The sequence below is a fragment of the Bemisia tabaci genome, chromosome 8 (genome assembly GCF_918797505.1).
Source record: "Bemisia tabaci chromosome 8, PGI_BMITA_v3".
In the NCBI taxonomy this organism is placed as follows: Eukaryota; Metazoa; Arthropoda; class Insecta; order Hemiptera; family Aleyrodidae; genus Bemisia; species Bemisia tabaci.
In genome coordinates, this window is record NC_092800.1 from 4,430,561 (window position 1) to 4,447,081 (window position 16,521).

The 16,521-nt window shown below is 37.1% G+C and overlaps 1 protein-coding gene across 2 annotated transcripts in view; it reads left to right on the forward strand.

Moving 5' to 3' along the window:
- Window positions 1–229: 229 nt before the first annotated feature.
- Window positions 230–16,521, forward strand: part of lig (ubiquitin-associated protein-like lingerer) — a 37,346-nt gene continuing 21,054 nt past the window's right edge. Inside the window, exons 1-9 of one of the 2 annotated variants that reach the window (XM_019052852.2) lie at window positions 230–383; window positions 3,545–3,732; window positions 5,148–5,237; window positions 5,663–5,767; window positions 7,441–7,669; window positions 9,136–9,417; window positions 10,757–10,956; window positions 13,681–13,945; window positions 15,210–15,343. In XM_019052852.2, the coding sequence (XP_018908397.2) occupies window positions 3,595–3,732; window positions 5,148–5,237; window positions 5,663–5,767; window positions 7,441–7,669; window positions 9,136–9,417; window positions 10,757–10,956; window positions 13,681–13,945; window positions 15,210–15,343 (1,443 nt within the window). In that variant the 5' untranslated portion in view covers window positions 230–383; window positions 3,545–3,594. Of the gene's footprint in view, window positions 458–3,544; window positions 3,733–5,147; window positions 5,238–5,662; window positions 5,768–7,440; window positions 7,670–9,135; window positions 9,418–10,756; window positions 10,957–13,680; window positions 13,946–15,209; window positions 15,344–16,521 lie in introns of both variants that reach the window. The other variant, XM_019052853.2, reaches the window with a different exon arrangement.

Genomic DNA, 16,521 nt, shown 5'->3' on the forward strand with positions numbered 1-16,521 from the left:
TAAATTGTACAAAAAAATAAAAATTGACTTGTGCCAGAGCTTTTGTATAGTAGGCTGTACGCATCAAATAAATTCCATTATATTCTGAATATTTAAAATATGAATATTAGAAGAATATTCAGCAATTATGAGGGTAAAGATCGAATACAGAGTAGGGAAATAGCATGAATTGGAAGAAAATCCCAGGTAGCTGCAGTAATGGCATCAACGTGAAAGGACTTTCAATGTCATGGTTTTCGGGCGATCGGCGCGGACGCGTCATTTTGAACAACCGCCAAGAATTTTAAAAATTGCGCGTCACGAATGCATCGTCCGGTGAGTGGTGCGGTTCGGTGGTCACGTGATGATAATTTTACAACAAGAGTTCTCGGGTCTTTCCTAAGGTAAACTTTCTAAGTGTTTTTTCCGTAATTTAATGTCTTAATTGTTGTTTTTCGTCTGTTTTCCTAAGTTTTGAGTAAGTCTGACCATATTTCTCCTAATTCTTTGGCGCTCCAACTGATTCTATCTCGATACGAAGAGGATGTGCTCTCCGCGATCAGGCCGAGCTCAGCTTGCTTATCCGAAATGGCGTCTTCTGCACATGGAATCTTCGCACCCGGTTTCACTTTCTTGAAATTCAGATTCGTAGAAAAACGTTATTCACCTTTGTGAGCGGCGCTCCGTGGCTAATCGCGTTATCAAGCAGATATTATTCACGAAGTCCGCCGCATTTATGAGAGGATATCTCTTTGTTGTTACCTGTTGGATGGTATCATGAATGGTTCAGGAAGAATGCTTGACTCATGATTGTTTTTCTTTTCATCTCGAGATTACATCCGAGCTCCCGATTATATTTCCTTATCTCAGCAACATTTCGGGAAACTCCTGACTCCCCTAACCGTCTATTGTAAAGTTTGCTCGCCCTTTGAGATTAGGTATGCGCCATGCTCCGAAGTAGCATCTAAACTATTTTTGTAAGTAGAACAAAAATTTATTGGATTCACTTTAATTATAGTCGGAGCGGAAACATATCTAGCTTCCCCTCTAGTTACGTCAAACATTCAGTCATTTGGAAACTTTTCGAGAGAGTAGTCTCTAATCATCCTGCCAGTTGAACTGCGCTTTATCCTTGCTCTCACCCTATCTGATTTTCATTATTAACTTCTATTTTTCCTAAATCTTGTTGTTTGCGGCAAATTTTCACTCTGACTCATCCTATCTCAGATCTTGACCCAGATCTGGTAGTAATATTTCGCCATGTGATAAGAGATGTGCTGCATCTAGGAAAGTTACACGTGTGGGCGTCAGTCTACAAATTCATGATAGTTCATAGACCTGCAGTTGTCTAGCTGTACATTCCTCCTCGTGATAATAGGCCTATTTTATTTCCTTTCACTTTTAATCACAAATCAGTAACATATTCGGGGATGTGATCCTTAGACCACAGTACATAACTCCTCTTTATCAGCACCTGAGCATGGAAGTGGATTTATATCAGGTGTGAAGACTTAGAAATTCAGTTAATGACATTCTAACCCTTGCTTGAACTTGGACTTCACTATTGTCTAATTGAAACTGAATTATGAATCTGTATCTGACTCGCAATGAATTTTTCATCATGAACTTCCGTCTTCTTCTTTGTTTCTTACATTGTCATTCATTGAACTCAATAATCACATCTCATGGCGGTGCTCATGATTTTCTCTCTGAATAAATTTACTTGGACCAAGGAGAAAAGAATTTATCCCACAGAAACAAATATCTCAAGGGTTTTTTCAAATTTAATTTCAAGCATCACTTTATCATGTAGTTTGTGTCCTTAGTGATGATTGCATTGTAGTTTAGAGGTTCAGCTATGTCAGTAATTCATTGTTTACATTGAGCTAACCTTTGTTCTAGACCATTCCTCTCCTCTGCTTATTCTATCTGCTTCGAAATCTAACATCTCAAAGTTTATTACGAATTGAAGATAATTTCTCCTATGATATTTTTCCAAGATAAACTTAAGTTGAAATGATCATTCTCGTTAACATAGTATCTTTTATCTTCTTGGGGTGTTAAATGCACCCTGTAAGCTTGCTTCATACTTGATAACACCCAGAAGTAATCTGCGTTGTCTACTTGATGTTCAAACTAGCAGGGGTTTGGCATCCTCATGAAGGAAGTTGTTAGAAAATACGATTTTACGGCATTGTTTTCCTCTCATTTATCATGGAAACGCAGCGCAGCCATAGGTATAATTACAGGATATGGTTGTTTATATCATGATGAAAATTCCCTGCCCAACTCACTGTTTTATTGATCTGCAGCCTAAACTGCTGGACTCTCGTTTGTTGCGTCATATCATTGCAGCTGGACATAAAAGCGACAGATGATGCTTTGACCATCTGTCTTCAATCAACAAAAGTTTCAATATGTCCTCTGGGTGTTAAGGACAAATATTCACAAGTAGAGGCTATCATTTACTGGTTGTGCATGATTCTGTTTTCAGAAAATGGCAGGATAATTTTTCTTAATTTTCCAAATTTTCTGTTGTTTATTTGAGTACATCTTCGCATCAATTTGAGCTGTATATCTTTCAGTTCACCCTCGGAGATATCCTTCTACTTTTAACTGCTTGGTTGAAAATTACCAGCGCATTTCTCCTAGACTCGCCAGTCTCCTAGGAAACCAAAATTTTTTTAAAAAAATTTGATTTTATTGAGAAGAATTCGATTTTCCGAAGAATTGGTTTAAGACAGAGAAAAACCAAGGCCATTTTCAGATTTAGTGCCAAAGATAAATTCTCCTAGGCAAATTGCATCCTCAAACGGTCTGTCTCACTCTTTCCATTAGCAAGGCTTTCCTTGTCTAAAATCATAATCTGCCCACTTATTTACTGCAATGTGTGTTTTTAAGTTTTTGATATTTTTTAAAAAAAATCATTTTTGGCAGATCTAGAATGACGAAGTAGCAGGTTAAAATATTTTGGGATTTAGCTCTTTTTTTTAGCCTATCTCTCATGTTCTACTTTATTTTATTGGAAGTATTTCTGTTACACAAGTCATGGGAATGAGTCATAGAATTTATGTTTTTCATTGGTTTCATCAAGTATCGTGCATCCAAGGTACACTCTACTACAGGCATGAACAAATGGAATTTTAGAAAATTGTTGAAACGCGTAGATTTGACAGCGTCCAATGGTATGACTGCATAACGCTATATTGAAAACTTATTCACTTTCTGTTCTGAGAGTGGGTCTCGTCAATTTCGTGTTATTTTTTCGTGTCCTTAGTTAAGTTTTTCGTTATTTTGAGTTTTATCAAATTTTTAAATTCATCTGATAGCTTATTGAAGCTACCAGATCTGCCAGGACCTCATTTGGAACTGCGCATCAAAGACGGTACGACTTGCGACGTCACTCAATGGCCTGTATTCTCAGCGCTGCCACTTTGGCACCCTGTTTGTCCATACCTGTAGTAGAGTGCACCTTGTCGTACATCATGGTTCCTCTTATCAAAAATGCTCAGTGAAAGCCAATTGACTTTTGTAATGCTATCAACTTTCTTTTTGTCTGTTCCAGAATACAGTGTAAATAGCATTGTACATAGAGTGTGGTGTGTGCTTTATACAATGAGCTCCTCTAACCGTACTACCGGTCGCTCCGGTGGCAAAAACACAGCTGTCAAGAAGAATGAGTCTGCTCCGGTGGTCAGCAAAGCACACAAGAATGAAGCCAAAAAGACAGAGTCTGCTCATGTGACTCACAAGGTATAATGCCTCTGTATTCTATTAATTTTGATTACTTCAATTTGAAATATTTATTGTTAACCGTTTCCGGTCCGGGGGCCATTTTGCCGCGGCCGCTGTAGCAGGTCTGCATGCTTTTTCGGAAATTAGCTGATACTAGTTCCCAGAGAGTCCTTTAGAGGCTGCCACTCGCTGGTAGGTTCAGAAATATTCGACAACTGATTTGCACACAAGCTCAAACTTTTTGGCTACTCTATCCGACATCGGACCTGAACGGGTTGTTTTTGCGATGTCGAAAATATCCGACTTCGTACCGGAAAGGGTAATTAACTACTTCATGTTTAATTTAGTTGAACTTGAATGTAACTACTAGCTAGGTAGCTAAGTTATATTACTGACCTAGCGGTTAAAAAGTAAGATGAAATCGGTGGAGAACGTATTATCCCCCTATCGCATGAATTAATTTTCGAATTTGGATTCTAAGGAACATGCTGTGTACCTAGTTTCTTAAAAATATTTAGTTCTAGTTTTTTCTCAAAATGTCAAAATATTGGTATTCTTGTTTTCAAAAACAAAAATACCGATACTAATGGACTGCGTTTAACAAAAAGGAACCAAGCCACAGCAGCTATTGCCAAATTTAACTGGGCAATTTTTTACGAGAGAATGTCTCTGTGGATTCCTTTGAAAATTCTAAGGAATTTGCTTCGTACTATAGAGAAAATTTGCTGAAATTTGCACAAAAATCCGCACAACCGTTTTCATGTGAAAAACAGAATTGCCAAATTAAATTTGGCAATAGCTAATGTGACTTGGTTCGTTTCTGTTTAACGCGGTCCAAATGTGCAACATCATGCCATAGAAAAATTATTCTATTTTCAAAGAACCCAAAAATGTGTTGTAACATTTAAAACACCAGCTCACCATTATGTTTCAGTTTTCTAAAATAACTGTATTTTAGTCTACCTTCGGATGATCTACTTCAACGTTCATTTGAACGGCGTTTAACAGAAAGGAACCAAGCCACATCAGCTACTGCCAATTTTAATGGGGAAATTCAATTTTTTACGAGAGAACGTTTGTGCTTATTCTTTTGAAAATTTTCAGGAATATGCTTTGTAGTATAGAAAAAATTCCCTGAAATTTGCACATAAATCCGCACAACCGTTTTCATGTAAAAAATTAAACGGCTCTATTAAATTTGGCAATAGCTGATGTGGCTTGGTTCCTTTCTGTTTAACGCGGTCCATTTCATCTAAAGATCTTGCTTATCCCACCATGTGAAGACCATGAGGCCCCCAATAAATTTTTCTAATTATCAAGTTCTTCCCTAATTTTGTATTAATTTAATTTTTTTTTCCGCGTATCAGCTTATTTCTACTGCCATTGTGGTAATTTTTGTCAGTTTTTTTAAGTGTAGTCTCTCTTTTTTACAGGCAACTGCCGAGCAAATCAGAATGGCACAAACAACCACCATTGACACGAAAGCGGATGTAGATCCAAAGCTAGCTTCTAAAATCAAGAAGGTAAGCTCAGCTCTGGTTTTCTTTTAATTTAGCCCTGTTAATGAAAAAAGTCTCTACTCATGATCAAATTATTACCTACTTTTTCTCCTTTACCCCTTCAGGTCCTAATTGGAAAAGAAGGCTCTATTATGAAAGCGCGTGAATTCTGTTTGAAGTCGTTCCTTTTTTCATCGTAGGTTTAAAGCCAAAATATGAAATAATTTCATCAATAACATAGGTCCCTAGATATTTATGTCAGCTTATGCATGTTTTCTTTGCACTGAATGAAGTCTCTTGCTCCCTTACGCATATGCAAATTTTTAGGCAACTTCCGATATTTTTTACTGTCCTAAGTACAATTACTAAATTTAGAGCCTTTCTTACTCTTCTCAAGTGCCCCGGTAGATTGTTTTTCTCTTTTTAACATTTCCTCTTTTTTTTGACAGGTAATGGAGTTCACATCAAGGTCAGAAGATGAAGTAATTTTGGCTTTTCATGACTGTGATAATGACCTTGAACGAGCTATAGAGTATTTGCTTTCAGAAAATGTGGTAAGTTTCTTATTCAGTACAAATTTTTTAAAATAGAGGGTAGAATAGAATAGAATAAAATAGAATAGAATAGAATAGAATAGAATAGAATAGAATAGAATAAACTTTATTGTTTCATTTTCAGTTTGCAAAAAAATAAAAATTAAAACGAAGTCATCATACAAGAATAGAGAGGTAACGATGAGTGGGTACAAAAGCACAAGAGCTAACATTTATTATGACAATTTTTAACAGCCCATTTTTCTTCCAGGTAATTTCAATTTTTTAGGAGTGTAGCTAATAAAAGATCATATATATCAGTTTTAAACCAGTCTAGTGGAATATATGTTCCTATTTATTTTTTTTTATTGTACTTGGGTACAAAAATATCACATGATGAATTTTACCACACCTTACCTACATTGCCTGATTTGCAATGATTTTAAATTCTTGCTGAGATATTTTTAATAACCTACTCTAGTTACGAGATTTTGATAAGTGTTCCAGTAAAAAAAGAATGTAAAGTTGGAAAGAGATCGGATCTCCGATATTTTCCATTAGCCTTGTTTCATAATAATAACTTATGCCTGGAATAAACTTGGTTAAAGATACATTAAGGGATTTACATGTCTTCTTAGTGTTTTTTTTCTCATTTCTAAAAGGTCATCTGTACAATATAAATGGCTTTGAGAGTGGGGCGGGGTAGGTGTCTTGTCTATCTTTATGCAGTGTTAAGTGAGCCTGTTGGTAAAAATGATCAGAAAAAAACTTCAGTGCAAAGTTTCTGCTCCCTTGTGATGAATTTAGATGGCCTTGTGGAGTATGGAATATCATAAATAAATGGAATGATAAAAGGTTTTAGTAGCGCAAAGGGCAGTAAATCATGAAAACACAATTTCTTCCCCTAGATATGATACTGTTTTGCAGACAAGGACTATCTAAAGAAGACTGAAAAAGACTCACTAACATTTCATGGGGCCACGTCCTCTTTTAATAATCTTATAGGGTGGCCTAAAACAGCGTTTGAACCGCGCTCTCGTAGGTTTCGAATGTACATGTCACGATCAATATGGTGGCGGAATGCGTAGTGGAAGAATACACGGCGGCATCGCGTTAGCGGTGTGTTTTTGTTGGTCAATTTGAGGTCATATAGGTTACTTTGTTTGAGATTCATATCCATTGTTCTTAATTCTCTAAGGTTTTCAATCAGAATGCGATACAGATGTATGTAGGATATGAAACATTCACACAGAACTTACTTAAGCTCAAACGAAAAATCGTGATGTCAACAACGGCAGCGTGGCGGTAGTAAGCAGGTCGGCTTCGGTGCCGCCATCTTCCCGTCTTTGATGCGTAGATTCGAAGATTCACGGCGGTCGGTTCAAACATGTTTTCGAGGACCCAAAAAAAGGAAGCGTTATCTCTCCGCGGAGGAAATTTTTCGTGAAATTTTAACGTGCGTTTTGTTCTTCTCGTACCGAAAACTGTAAGATTCGACTATTTGCAAGCAAATCCCTCTCGAGCTTAACTGACTCATTTTGAATTAGCCAGTAATGAATTTATAGGGGCATTTTTGCCTTTGGCTCTTGTAAATTTTAAACACTGCAAGTGGAAGTTAGTATTATTATTGCAAAAGTTTTGTTTCATAAGAATGGCATTCATTTAAATCAACTGTTATTGTTTTTAATTTACAGGACAGTCAGTGGTCTGTATCAAAGAAGAAGAGACGGGCTGCTAGCCAATCAAAACCAGGCGGCGAGCCTGCTACAAACCACCATGCAAACGAAGCAGAGGCGGAGAAGGAGGAAGAGTCTGAGGCAGCTGTTACAGGCAACGGAACAGCCACAGCGAATAACACCAGAAGAGGTGGCCGGCGAGGGGGTCCACCACGTGCCAACGATAGGAGCGCCGATGCTGGAAAGTGTAAGTGTCAGAATAGAATAGATTAATTTTTTTCTTTTTTTTCAATTTACAAAATAACAATGAATGCAAAGTCAAAGTACAGAACTAAACAGACAGCACAGAACAGTTCAGAATTAAAATTAGAAGCTTTAGAACCATCATTACTTCTGAGAGGTTGAAACTCTCATGGGAAACCTGGAAAAGTCAGGTGTATGACAGTAAATTTTTTTTGGGATTGCTAAAGTGCCCTTTGTGACTGTCAGGTTGCAGCCATCATGGCTTCTTTTTCTCTGAAAAGTCAGGGATTTTTGGTCTATGGAGTCACAGAATTATTTATGTTAAGCTAGGGATTTAGGGAACAGTCAGGTAATTTTAGCATACTAACAATAAGCCAATGATTTTTTCAGAGGAGACAAAGAAAGTTTAAAAATCTTGGCGTACATAAATGGATATACAGTCAGAGATTTTCCCAGTTAAGTTGCGGAAAATCAGGGAATTTTGAAAATTTATCAAACATGCAATCCTGTGCTTACAATCTGAAATTAATTGTCCCAGAAGAAATGCCCGCCAGATTATCTTCTCTAGTGGGCTGTTTTTATAGTGAAATAAATGCTAAGAATTTGTCTAGACTGCATAGATCTTTGGTCAATTGGACCGCGTTTAGCAGAAAGGAACCAAACCATATCAGCTATTGCCAAATTCAACTGGGCAATTTACTTCTTTACAAGAGAGCATTTGTGCGGATTCTTTTGAAAATTTTAAGGAATCTGTTTCATACTGTGCAGAAAATTCACCGAAATTTGCATAAATATCCGCACAACCGTTTTCATGTAAAAAATTGTATATCCTAATTAAATTTGGCAATAGCTGATGTGGCTTGGTTCCTTTCTGCTTAACGCGGTCCGATTGTTTTTGTATGAATTGATGAAATAGAGTCTCTGTTCAGTCCAGTTAATTTTAATGCTTCTTACTTGTGTGTAAAATTTTGTCTTTTCAAATATGGTTCAAACATATTCAATAGTTTTTGTCTCTATGTTGAGGAACATGTGTGACATACCTACAGATTTCATCTTCAGTCTTTTGCTGTGATTGCTTACGTTAGTGATGGAAGAGGTATTATTTCTGAATACCCAAGATATATTCTGAAAGACCTTTAGAGAAAAATGGGACCTTAAATAGATGTAAAATTCCTCATGGATCCGGATTCCTCTAAGGATCCTCAGACTCAAATTGTCGTGATCCAAGATTTTAACCACTACTTTAGTTCTTTATTAAAAAAAGACTCCTTTCTGTGGTTGAGTTTCGTAGATCTAAAAGCTTCTGTTTTGTATAAATTAGTCAAAATCCGGAAGCAAGAGTCTACTTCACTTTTTCGGCTCTTAAGAGCTCTTAAAGACCAAAACAACTTTGTTATTTGAAGCAGTTTCTTTGTATTTAATTTTTTCATAACTAGCACAACCTTTAAATTTTTTTTTCTTCTTCTTCAGGGAAAGGTAAGGAGAATAAGGAGAACGAAAAGAATGCCTCAGACAGCAGGGGAAGAGGTAGAGACGGAGGTTTTCGTCGAGATCGTGGTGACAGGGGCGGTCGAGGAATGGCGAATGGCTCTGTTGGCCGAGGTGGTCTTGGTGGCCGAGGTAGAGGTGGCAGAGGAGGTGGAAGGTTGAGCACTCGCACTTATCAACCTCGTGGTGACAAACCTGGTATTTCCCGAACTATCGATACGTGGAACAATCCTTCAGTTGAAAATTCCGCTACGGAAAAAATGGGTGAGTAACAATTAATTTCTTCCTCCAGCTTTCCTTCCATGCCCTTGGGTTTCGAAAAAACTTTTCATACTTCTTCAAATGTTTCTTTTTCTATAAAAATGAAGTATTATCTGATGAAGAATGAAAACTAATTTAGACAGTTCATTTATCAGGCTTAAAATTGTTGGCCTCGTAGTTTTAGGCCGTAAAACTTAGAAAGCAATGGTAAACTATATTTTTTTTCCCCAGTAGCACCAACCAAAGTTTTTGCTGGCACGAGAAAGTTCACCTTTGCTCATTAAAATGGTGCAGATGAGCTTAAATGAATATTCCCATCAGTTGTTGGATGGTGGACTGCTGTGAACCATCCCAACCCAATCCCATTTCCAGATCGGGCTGTTGGCGGTCTGGAAAAGAGCTGGGAAAAGTCAGGGACTTTGTGCAATAAGTCAAAGAATTTGTAGTAAAAGTCAGGTAAATTTCTGCGACATCTACTAATCACTTTAACATTACTGATCTTCCATCTGCTTACCTTTCTGGTCATTTTTAAGGCTTGTCATCTGTTAATATACTACTACTATCATTTGATATTTTAACAAGGAAATGTCCAAAGTTTAGGGAAAAATAGCATACTTCAAGTGGAAAATAAAGGGTGATGGACATTTTGTTCGGAGGTCAGGGAAAGTCAGGGAATTAGAAACTTTTCGAGTCAGCGAAAAGTAAAAATAGTCGGGAAAAATCAGGGAATTTGAAGATAAAGAAATTATGGCAACCCTGCATTTCAAATCAGATATTCAATTATGCTAATGATCCATAGAATACATAGAGTTGTAATGTAAATGGAAGAACTGCCGCCATGTTCTGCTCGACTAGTTCCGAGCCCAGTTTGCGCCGAGCTTCAGTTACTTTTTCAATACATGTTCGATTCAAAATGGCAGTGTGGAATACGAGGTGATTCCTATCTTCTTCGTTTGCACAGGATGGCTGGGTACCCGTGTATCGCAAACAATTGATCATGTATCGAAAAAGTGACCTGGCGTCACACAGGAGTCTTGGAATTTGGTACCTGGAAAATGCTTAAAAGTGGCGCCAGCTCTCCCACTTACATTACAATTCTAATTCTATTTACCCTATGTAACAATCCTTAATTGAATTAGTTCATAGATTTTATGTCTTCTGAAGCTAAAATCAAATCAAAGCTTGTGATTCCTTAAAAAGTTGGTAAGTATTTTTGGATTTCTTTTCAAAGAATCTTTCATACGAGACCACAGAATTCTGTGTCAGCTAATTTAAGTCTTCTTTCAGTTTTTATTTCGAGTATTTTGTAGTAACTGTTTTTATCTCATTTTTTCGTTTCCAGGAAACTGGGAGAACGATTTCCCTGTGCCCGAAGAGTGGGATAATGAAGAATATACTGGTTCGCTCACTGAAACCAAAGTCTTCACACCCAGCTCAGCTGTACCTGAAGAACCGACTGTTGAGACTACCTCAACCCTCCCGACTGAAGAAAGCCAAGACTTGTCCTCGATCACCAAAGCGCCATCCCCGCATACACAACAGGTACCATCAATACAAGTACCTCTAAATCTCCCAATTTCTTAAAGTTCCTCTCAAAATATATTTCTAGTTTTTGAAGTCTGAGACTGTTTTTAGTCCGCTTTTTAGACAATCAAATATTGATGCTTCAAAAAAAATTGTAATGGCAGGTTTCATTTTGGAAGTTCTTCTTTAGGGACCCATTTAAATACCTTACTAAGTTACTATAATGGTCCTGTTGCAAACTTTTGCTAGAGCAAAAATAAGAGTTGTTACTGATAGAAAGTGTCTCAAAAATCAAGATGAGGGCATCGTCAAAGTCTGAAATGCACTCCTTACTTCACAATTTGCATAAGAAATTTGCGTTTTTTTGAGCTTCCCGCTTCAAAAACAATACCACAGCATGCATTAACATTTCATTAGAGGAGTCATTCCATCCAACCCCTGGTCTCAAGGATACCACGCAATATTTAACATAGCCGACGCCAATCCGCCGGAACTTATGTGACGGGACGATAATTTTAACCCCCTGATAACAATTGGCGTGTTTAAATTCACCTTTTTCTCGCGTTGGTAGATATCCGGCTTGATTGATCTTGTGCTCTCCTCAACTTATGCGCGGAAGAGTCGCCCATGTTGAGCAGGGATTGAATGGAATGACTCCTCTAACGAAATGTTCATCCGTGCTGTGGTATCCTTGTTGAAGCAGGAAGCTTAAAAAAAAATGCAAATTTCTCATGCAGATTGCGAAGTTAGAAGTGCATTTCAGAGTTTGCCGATGAGTTCATCGTGATTTTTGAGACATTATCTACATACAAGGAACAATTCTTATTTTTGCTCTAGCAAAAGTTTGCCACAAGCCCATTCTTCATCAGCTTGGTCTCGAGCTCTAGGAGCAGAGATGGTTAAGTTTTTGAATTTAATGAAATAGAACTTGTTAATTTCTTTTTACTGTATCTCCAAAATAGGTCTGTGAATTACCCTGTCAACATTTTTCTTATATAATCCTTGCAAAGTATCATCTCTCTGTCATGCCCATAATGAATTTTCAAGATTAGACATTTGTAAATCAAGCTAAAAGTGTTGGCAGAAGAAACATTTCAAAATTAATGCCAAGGTTAGCTTTTTGAGCAAATCAAAGCAGATACCTGAAGACTGCAAGGTCTTCCAGATCAAATTTTCAGCTCATTTGGTTGTGAATTAGTCCATTTACAACTTTTCTTGAGACAAGTTTTTGGAACCCCACAACAATTGTTTTCTCTCCTGAGCAACTAATTAACAGTTTCAGGAACAGATACATTCCTCTCGTAAGCATTAACTAGTTTTCTGGGAGGGTAGGGCTGTGCGAATAGTGAATTTTCCGAGCGAAGCGAATAGCGAATAATTTCGGTAACTATTCGCGAATAGCGAAGCGAATAACGAATAATTTATGTCAATTATTCACAGCTACGAATAGTAAAACGAATAATTGGAAATGACTTTTTGAAGAGTGAAAATTCGCGAATATTACAAAAGTCGACAAAAAAAATGTGATCAATTTTTTAAGAATTTTCCATTTGCTCATATGCCTGCACAGAAAACAATGAAATGCTATGATAGTAGCCCAGGCTGTTAAGAATTTGTTCGAAGATCTCTGGATGCTGGCTTGACAGTCACCCTGCAGTTACGCATGCATTTCCAGGATTGGGAGATAACTGCGCGGGCAGTCAAGGTAGTATCGAAGGATCACTAGACACATTTTCTTATTTTATTTTTTTTGGTGTAAATAAAACTGTGCTTATGAACTTTTTTTTTTCAATTTCAGACATTTCTGTGTCTTTCAATCCTTAATTTGGGCTCTTTGCTTATTCCCCCAATCGCAATCGCGCTCGCTGTTCGTAAACTCGGCAAAGTCGGTGCAGATCACAGGAGATCCGCCGTTCGCGATGTCTCGGGTAGAAGCGTTTTACGTTTCACGATTGCCACTCGGAAATTCGTTATTTTTGATGGCGCGAATATTTAAAAATTCATTCCTCGTGACGGCGCGAATATTTGAAAAAGTCAGTTCAAAAATTCACTATTCGCGACGGCGCGATTATTTGCAATTTGCGAATAGTGCGCGAGGCAGACGAAGCGAATAGTCGGAATTGCGAATATTCGCACAGTCCTATGAGAGGGAAAACATTTCTCTCTTAAGCAAATACTCAATGCAGAGGAGAGAATTGTTTTCGCTCCCAAGCAACTAGTTAGTGCTGAAGAACGGATACGTTCCTCTCCTAAGCACTAATTAGTTGCTCGGAAGAGAAAACATTTCTCTCGAAAACAACTACTCAATGCAGAGGAGAGAAATGTTTTCTCTCCCGAGCAACTAGTTCATTCTTAGAAAAGGGTACATTCCTGTCATATGTACCAACTTTTTGCCCTGGAAACAAAACAATTGTCTTGGGGCTCCAAAAACTTGCACCAGGAAAAACTCTGTACATCATGGAATTTTCAGTCCAAGTAGTTGAATTTAAAGTCTTAATCTAGCTTGAAATGCAGCTTCACATTCTGTATTAACAAACAAATGAATGGACATCCTTGTGCTTTTTTTCTTTTAAATGTAAGGAAGTGTTTTCTATTAAAAACTCGCTCACTATTTTCCAGACAAAAATGTTTCTCCTATAAAGCTTGCCTCAGGGAAATCAGATCCCTCTCTACAGTCACCTATCATTTAATTTTTCTTGTTCTATAATGTCATTTATTCATTGTGCAATCTTATACTTTTAGGGTGTCATGGGCATGGGGACAACACTGACAGCAGCCCAAACGCAGTTCTTGAGCCAACTAACGCAACAGCATTCCCAGCACTCGACCGATGCGATGAAACAACCAAGCTCAGTTGCTCCCACATCAGCAACGCAGTCAAATTCATACTCATCTATGTATCAGACTAATAATGAACCGGAGCAGCAGAATACGCAGTCGAATTCGTACCAGTCGATGTATCACCCGAGTAGTCAGTCAATTACTTCTACGTATTCAACATCATCAGGTACAGGTTATTGTGCGTAACGTAAAATTGTCTTTTCAATTATAGATTACGAGATGAGCTGTTGATGCAATTCACAATATGTTTTAAAGCGCAAAGCGTAGCAGGTAAAACTTCCACAATATTGTAAAGTTAAATTTTGTGATAGGGTTGTAAAAAGGTTTTAAAAAGTTTAAAAGAAGTTTGTACTTCTAATTCTAAAATCTTATTGACAACCCAATCAAATCTTAGCTTGTTAATTGAGCTGATGCAATGTTGCAGGAGTCATTTATCAAAAGTTAATTTTTCAACTTATTTTTTACATGTATTTTATGATGGTTCAATTTTTCATGGTTCATTTTTTGGTTAGATGATTTGATAAATACATGTAGAACCCTTAAGTAATGAGGAATCAGGAAAACAAAACCTGTTCAAGTTTTGGGAAACGATATTTGTCTCATGCAATGCTGGTTAAAGTCTCTGGTTAACACGTAGGATCAGCAAAAAAACACCTCGATGCAGGATGTCGACAGGTCTGGAAAACTGGAAATTGCATGAAAAACCTGGAATTTTGAAAAATCGTAGAATTCAAAATCTGATAAAAAATCAGCGCTGTCCACACAATCAAATTGAGGGTGTCTGTTTTGCGACTCAACAGCCTGAGAGGCACTATATGAACTATAAACGAACTGCATTTTGCAATAAGGAACCATTATTTCTGCCTAATTTTAGAAACAATAAATAGGCCATCGGTTTTCTTAAGCAAAAAGGTGCTTTTATAGAAGAGCCAAAGGTATTGGTTCCATATTGCAAAATGTAATCCAAATATAAGAAGAAACTGCACTTTTAGTTAGTTCAATGATTAATATCTGAAGAATTAAGGGTAACATGTTTCTGTAATTTACTGTAAAACAAATGCTAAAAGTGGTTAATTTTCAGTTTTAAGAGTGCAAATTGTCGATGTGAAATTAGGAAAAGATAACCATTTCGGTCTGGAAAAACGAGGAAAAGTTATGAAATATTTGCTCTTCGAGTCTATAGATACCCTGTGACACATCAAATATTCTGGAGGTGGTGAGTGTAGTAAGTTAATGTCAGAAAAATTTCACTTCCATTTTTGCATGGAGAATACACCCTAGTGTTTCCATCAACAAAGCAAACTTTCCAACTTTTTCGGAGTTAATCAGAAAATTCACTCTGAATTTTTCAAATACTTTACTCACATACTGAAGATGACTATTTCAGGTATCTAAAATTAATTTGTATTTTTTTTTCTTTCTTATTTTAGTCCCATTCCCACCTAGCAGTTATGGAAATTCGATGGTGAGCAACTATGGTGCGCTTCAAGACGTAACTTCGCAGTCTCAGTCATTGCCTCCTCGTAACAAACCTCAGAGGGCCAGGGTTCCTCCACCTTCAAAGGTATTTTCCTTATTTCAAGTCCAAAAACTCAAATCAAATGATGATAAATTAACATTAGTTCTATTTTTACTTTTTAATCTAAAAATATACATTATGCTTGTACAATGCCTTTGACACGGAATCTAACAATGAAATCTTAAGTCAAATCCCTAAAAACCAAAAAAAACCAATAATGCAGTACGGTGAAATTTTGATAAGTTAGATAGGTTCGAAATTGGCAGTTTTATCTGACTTAAGCAAAGTTTTGAGTCATGCTGTTTTTCTGCCAAATAACTTAAGGCAAAACTCTACTGAGGCCAAAATTTGCTGTAACAAACGTAATTGAGTAGTAATTTCAACTAATTATGGTAATCAGAAATTTTCACTGGATTTTATTTTTAGACCCGATCATCTGTAGAAACGGTGAAAAATTATGCGTTAGATGACTGTTAGTTAAATGAGCCAGACCTACCTACCGAAATGTGCTGCAGAATTCTCCTGAAAAGCTTTGAAGCATACTTCAAATGCCGTCATGATGTTTTTTTGGGTGCAAAACATCTGAAATTGGTGAGAGGTGAAATGCCTTTAACACCTGAGCAAGGGAATGTTGAGCTCAGCATTTTATTTACAGTCACCGTGACCTTAATATTGAATATTTGGCCCTAAAAATTCTGTCTTTATCGCAACGGAATGAGATAATATAGTTGAGCTTGTTTTTCAGCTTCTAGAAAGCTGGAACTGAAGCAAAAAATACGGTTGCAAAAGACTACTTTTTGAATCTCTTTGCTAGAAACATTTAAGTTTGGATTGGTCTAACAGCAGAACAATTTGCCGCCTTGCTCCACTATTTTCCTGGAAATATAGGTAGCACAAAATTAGTAGTGCATTCGGTGCATCTTAACGCTGAACTCTTGTAGACACGAGTTGCTGCTACTTAGGACGTAAGTCAGCAGACAATCAGTTGACTTATTGCTGATTCCAGACAGTTTAAGCAGAATACTTAAAAAACGAAACCTTCAAAATAGCCTTTAGTTTGAGCCAAGTACAGCCTGGCAAGGATAAAGTACATAGTAACTGTTAGGGACAGAACTTACCTTTATTTCGATCAAATTTCTCATTTTTTTTCAACAGCATTTTTGATCAGACGAAGAGAAAGCTTTTTAAACCAATGCTAGCTCGCGTCACCAATGGCTATGTTT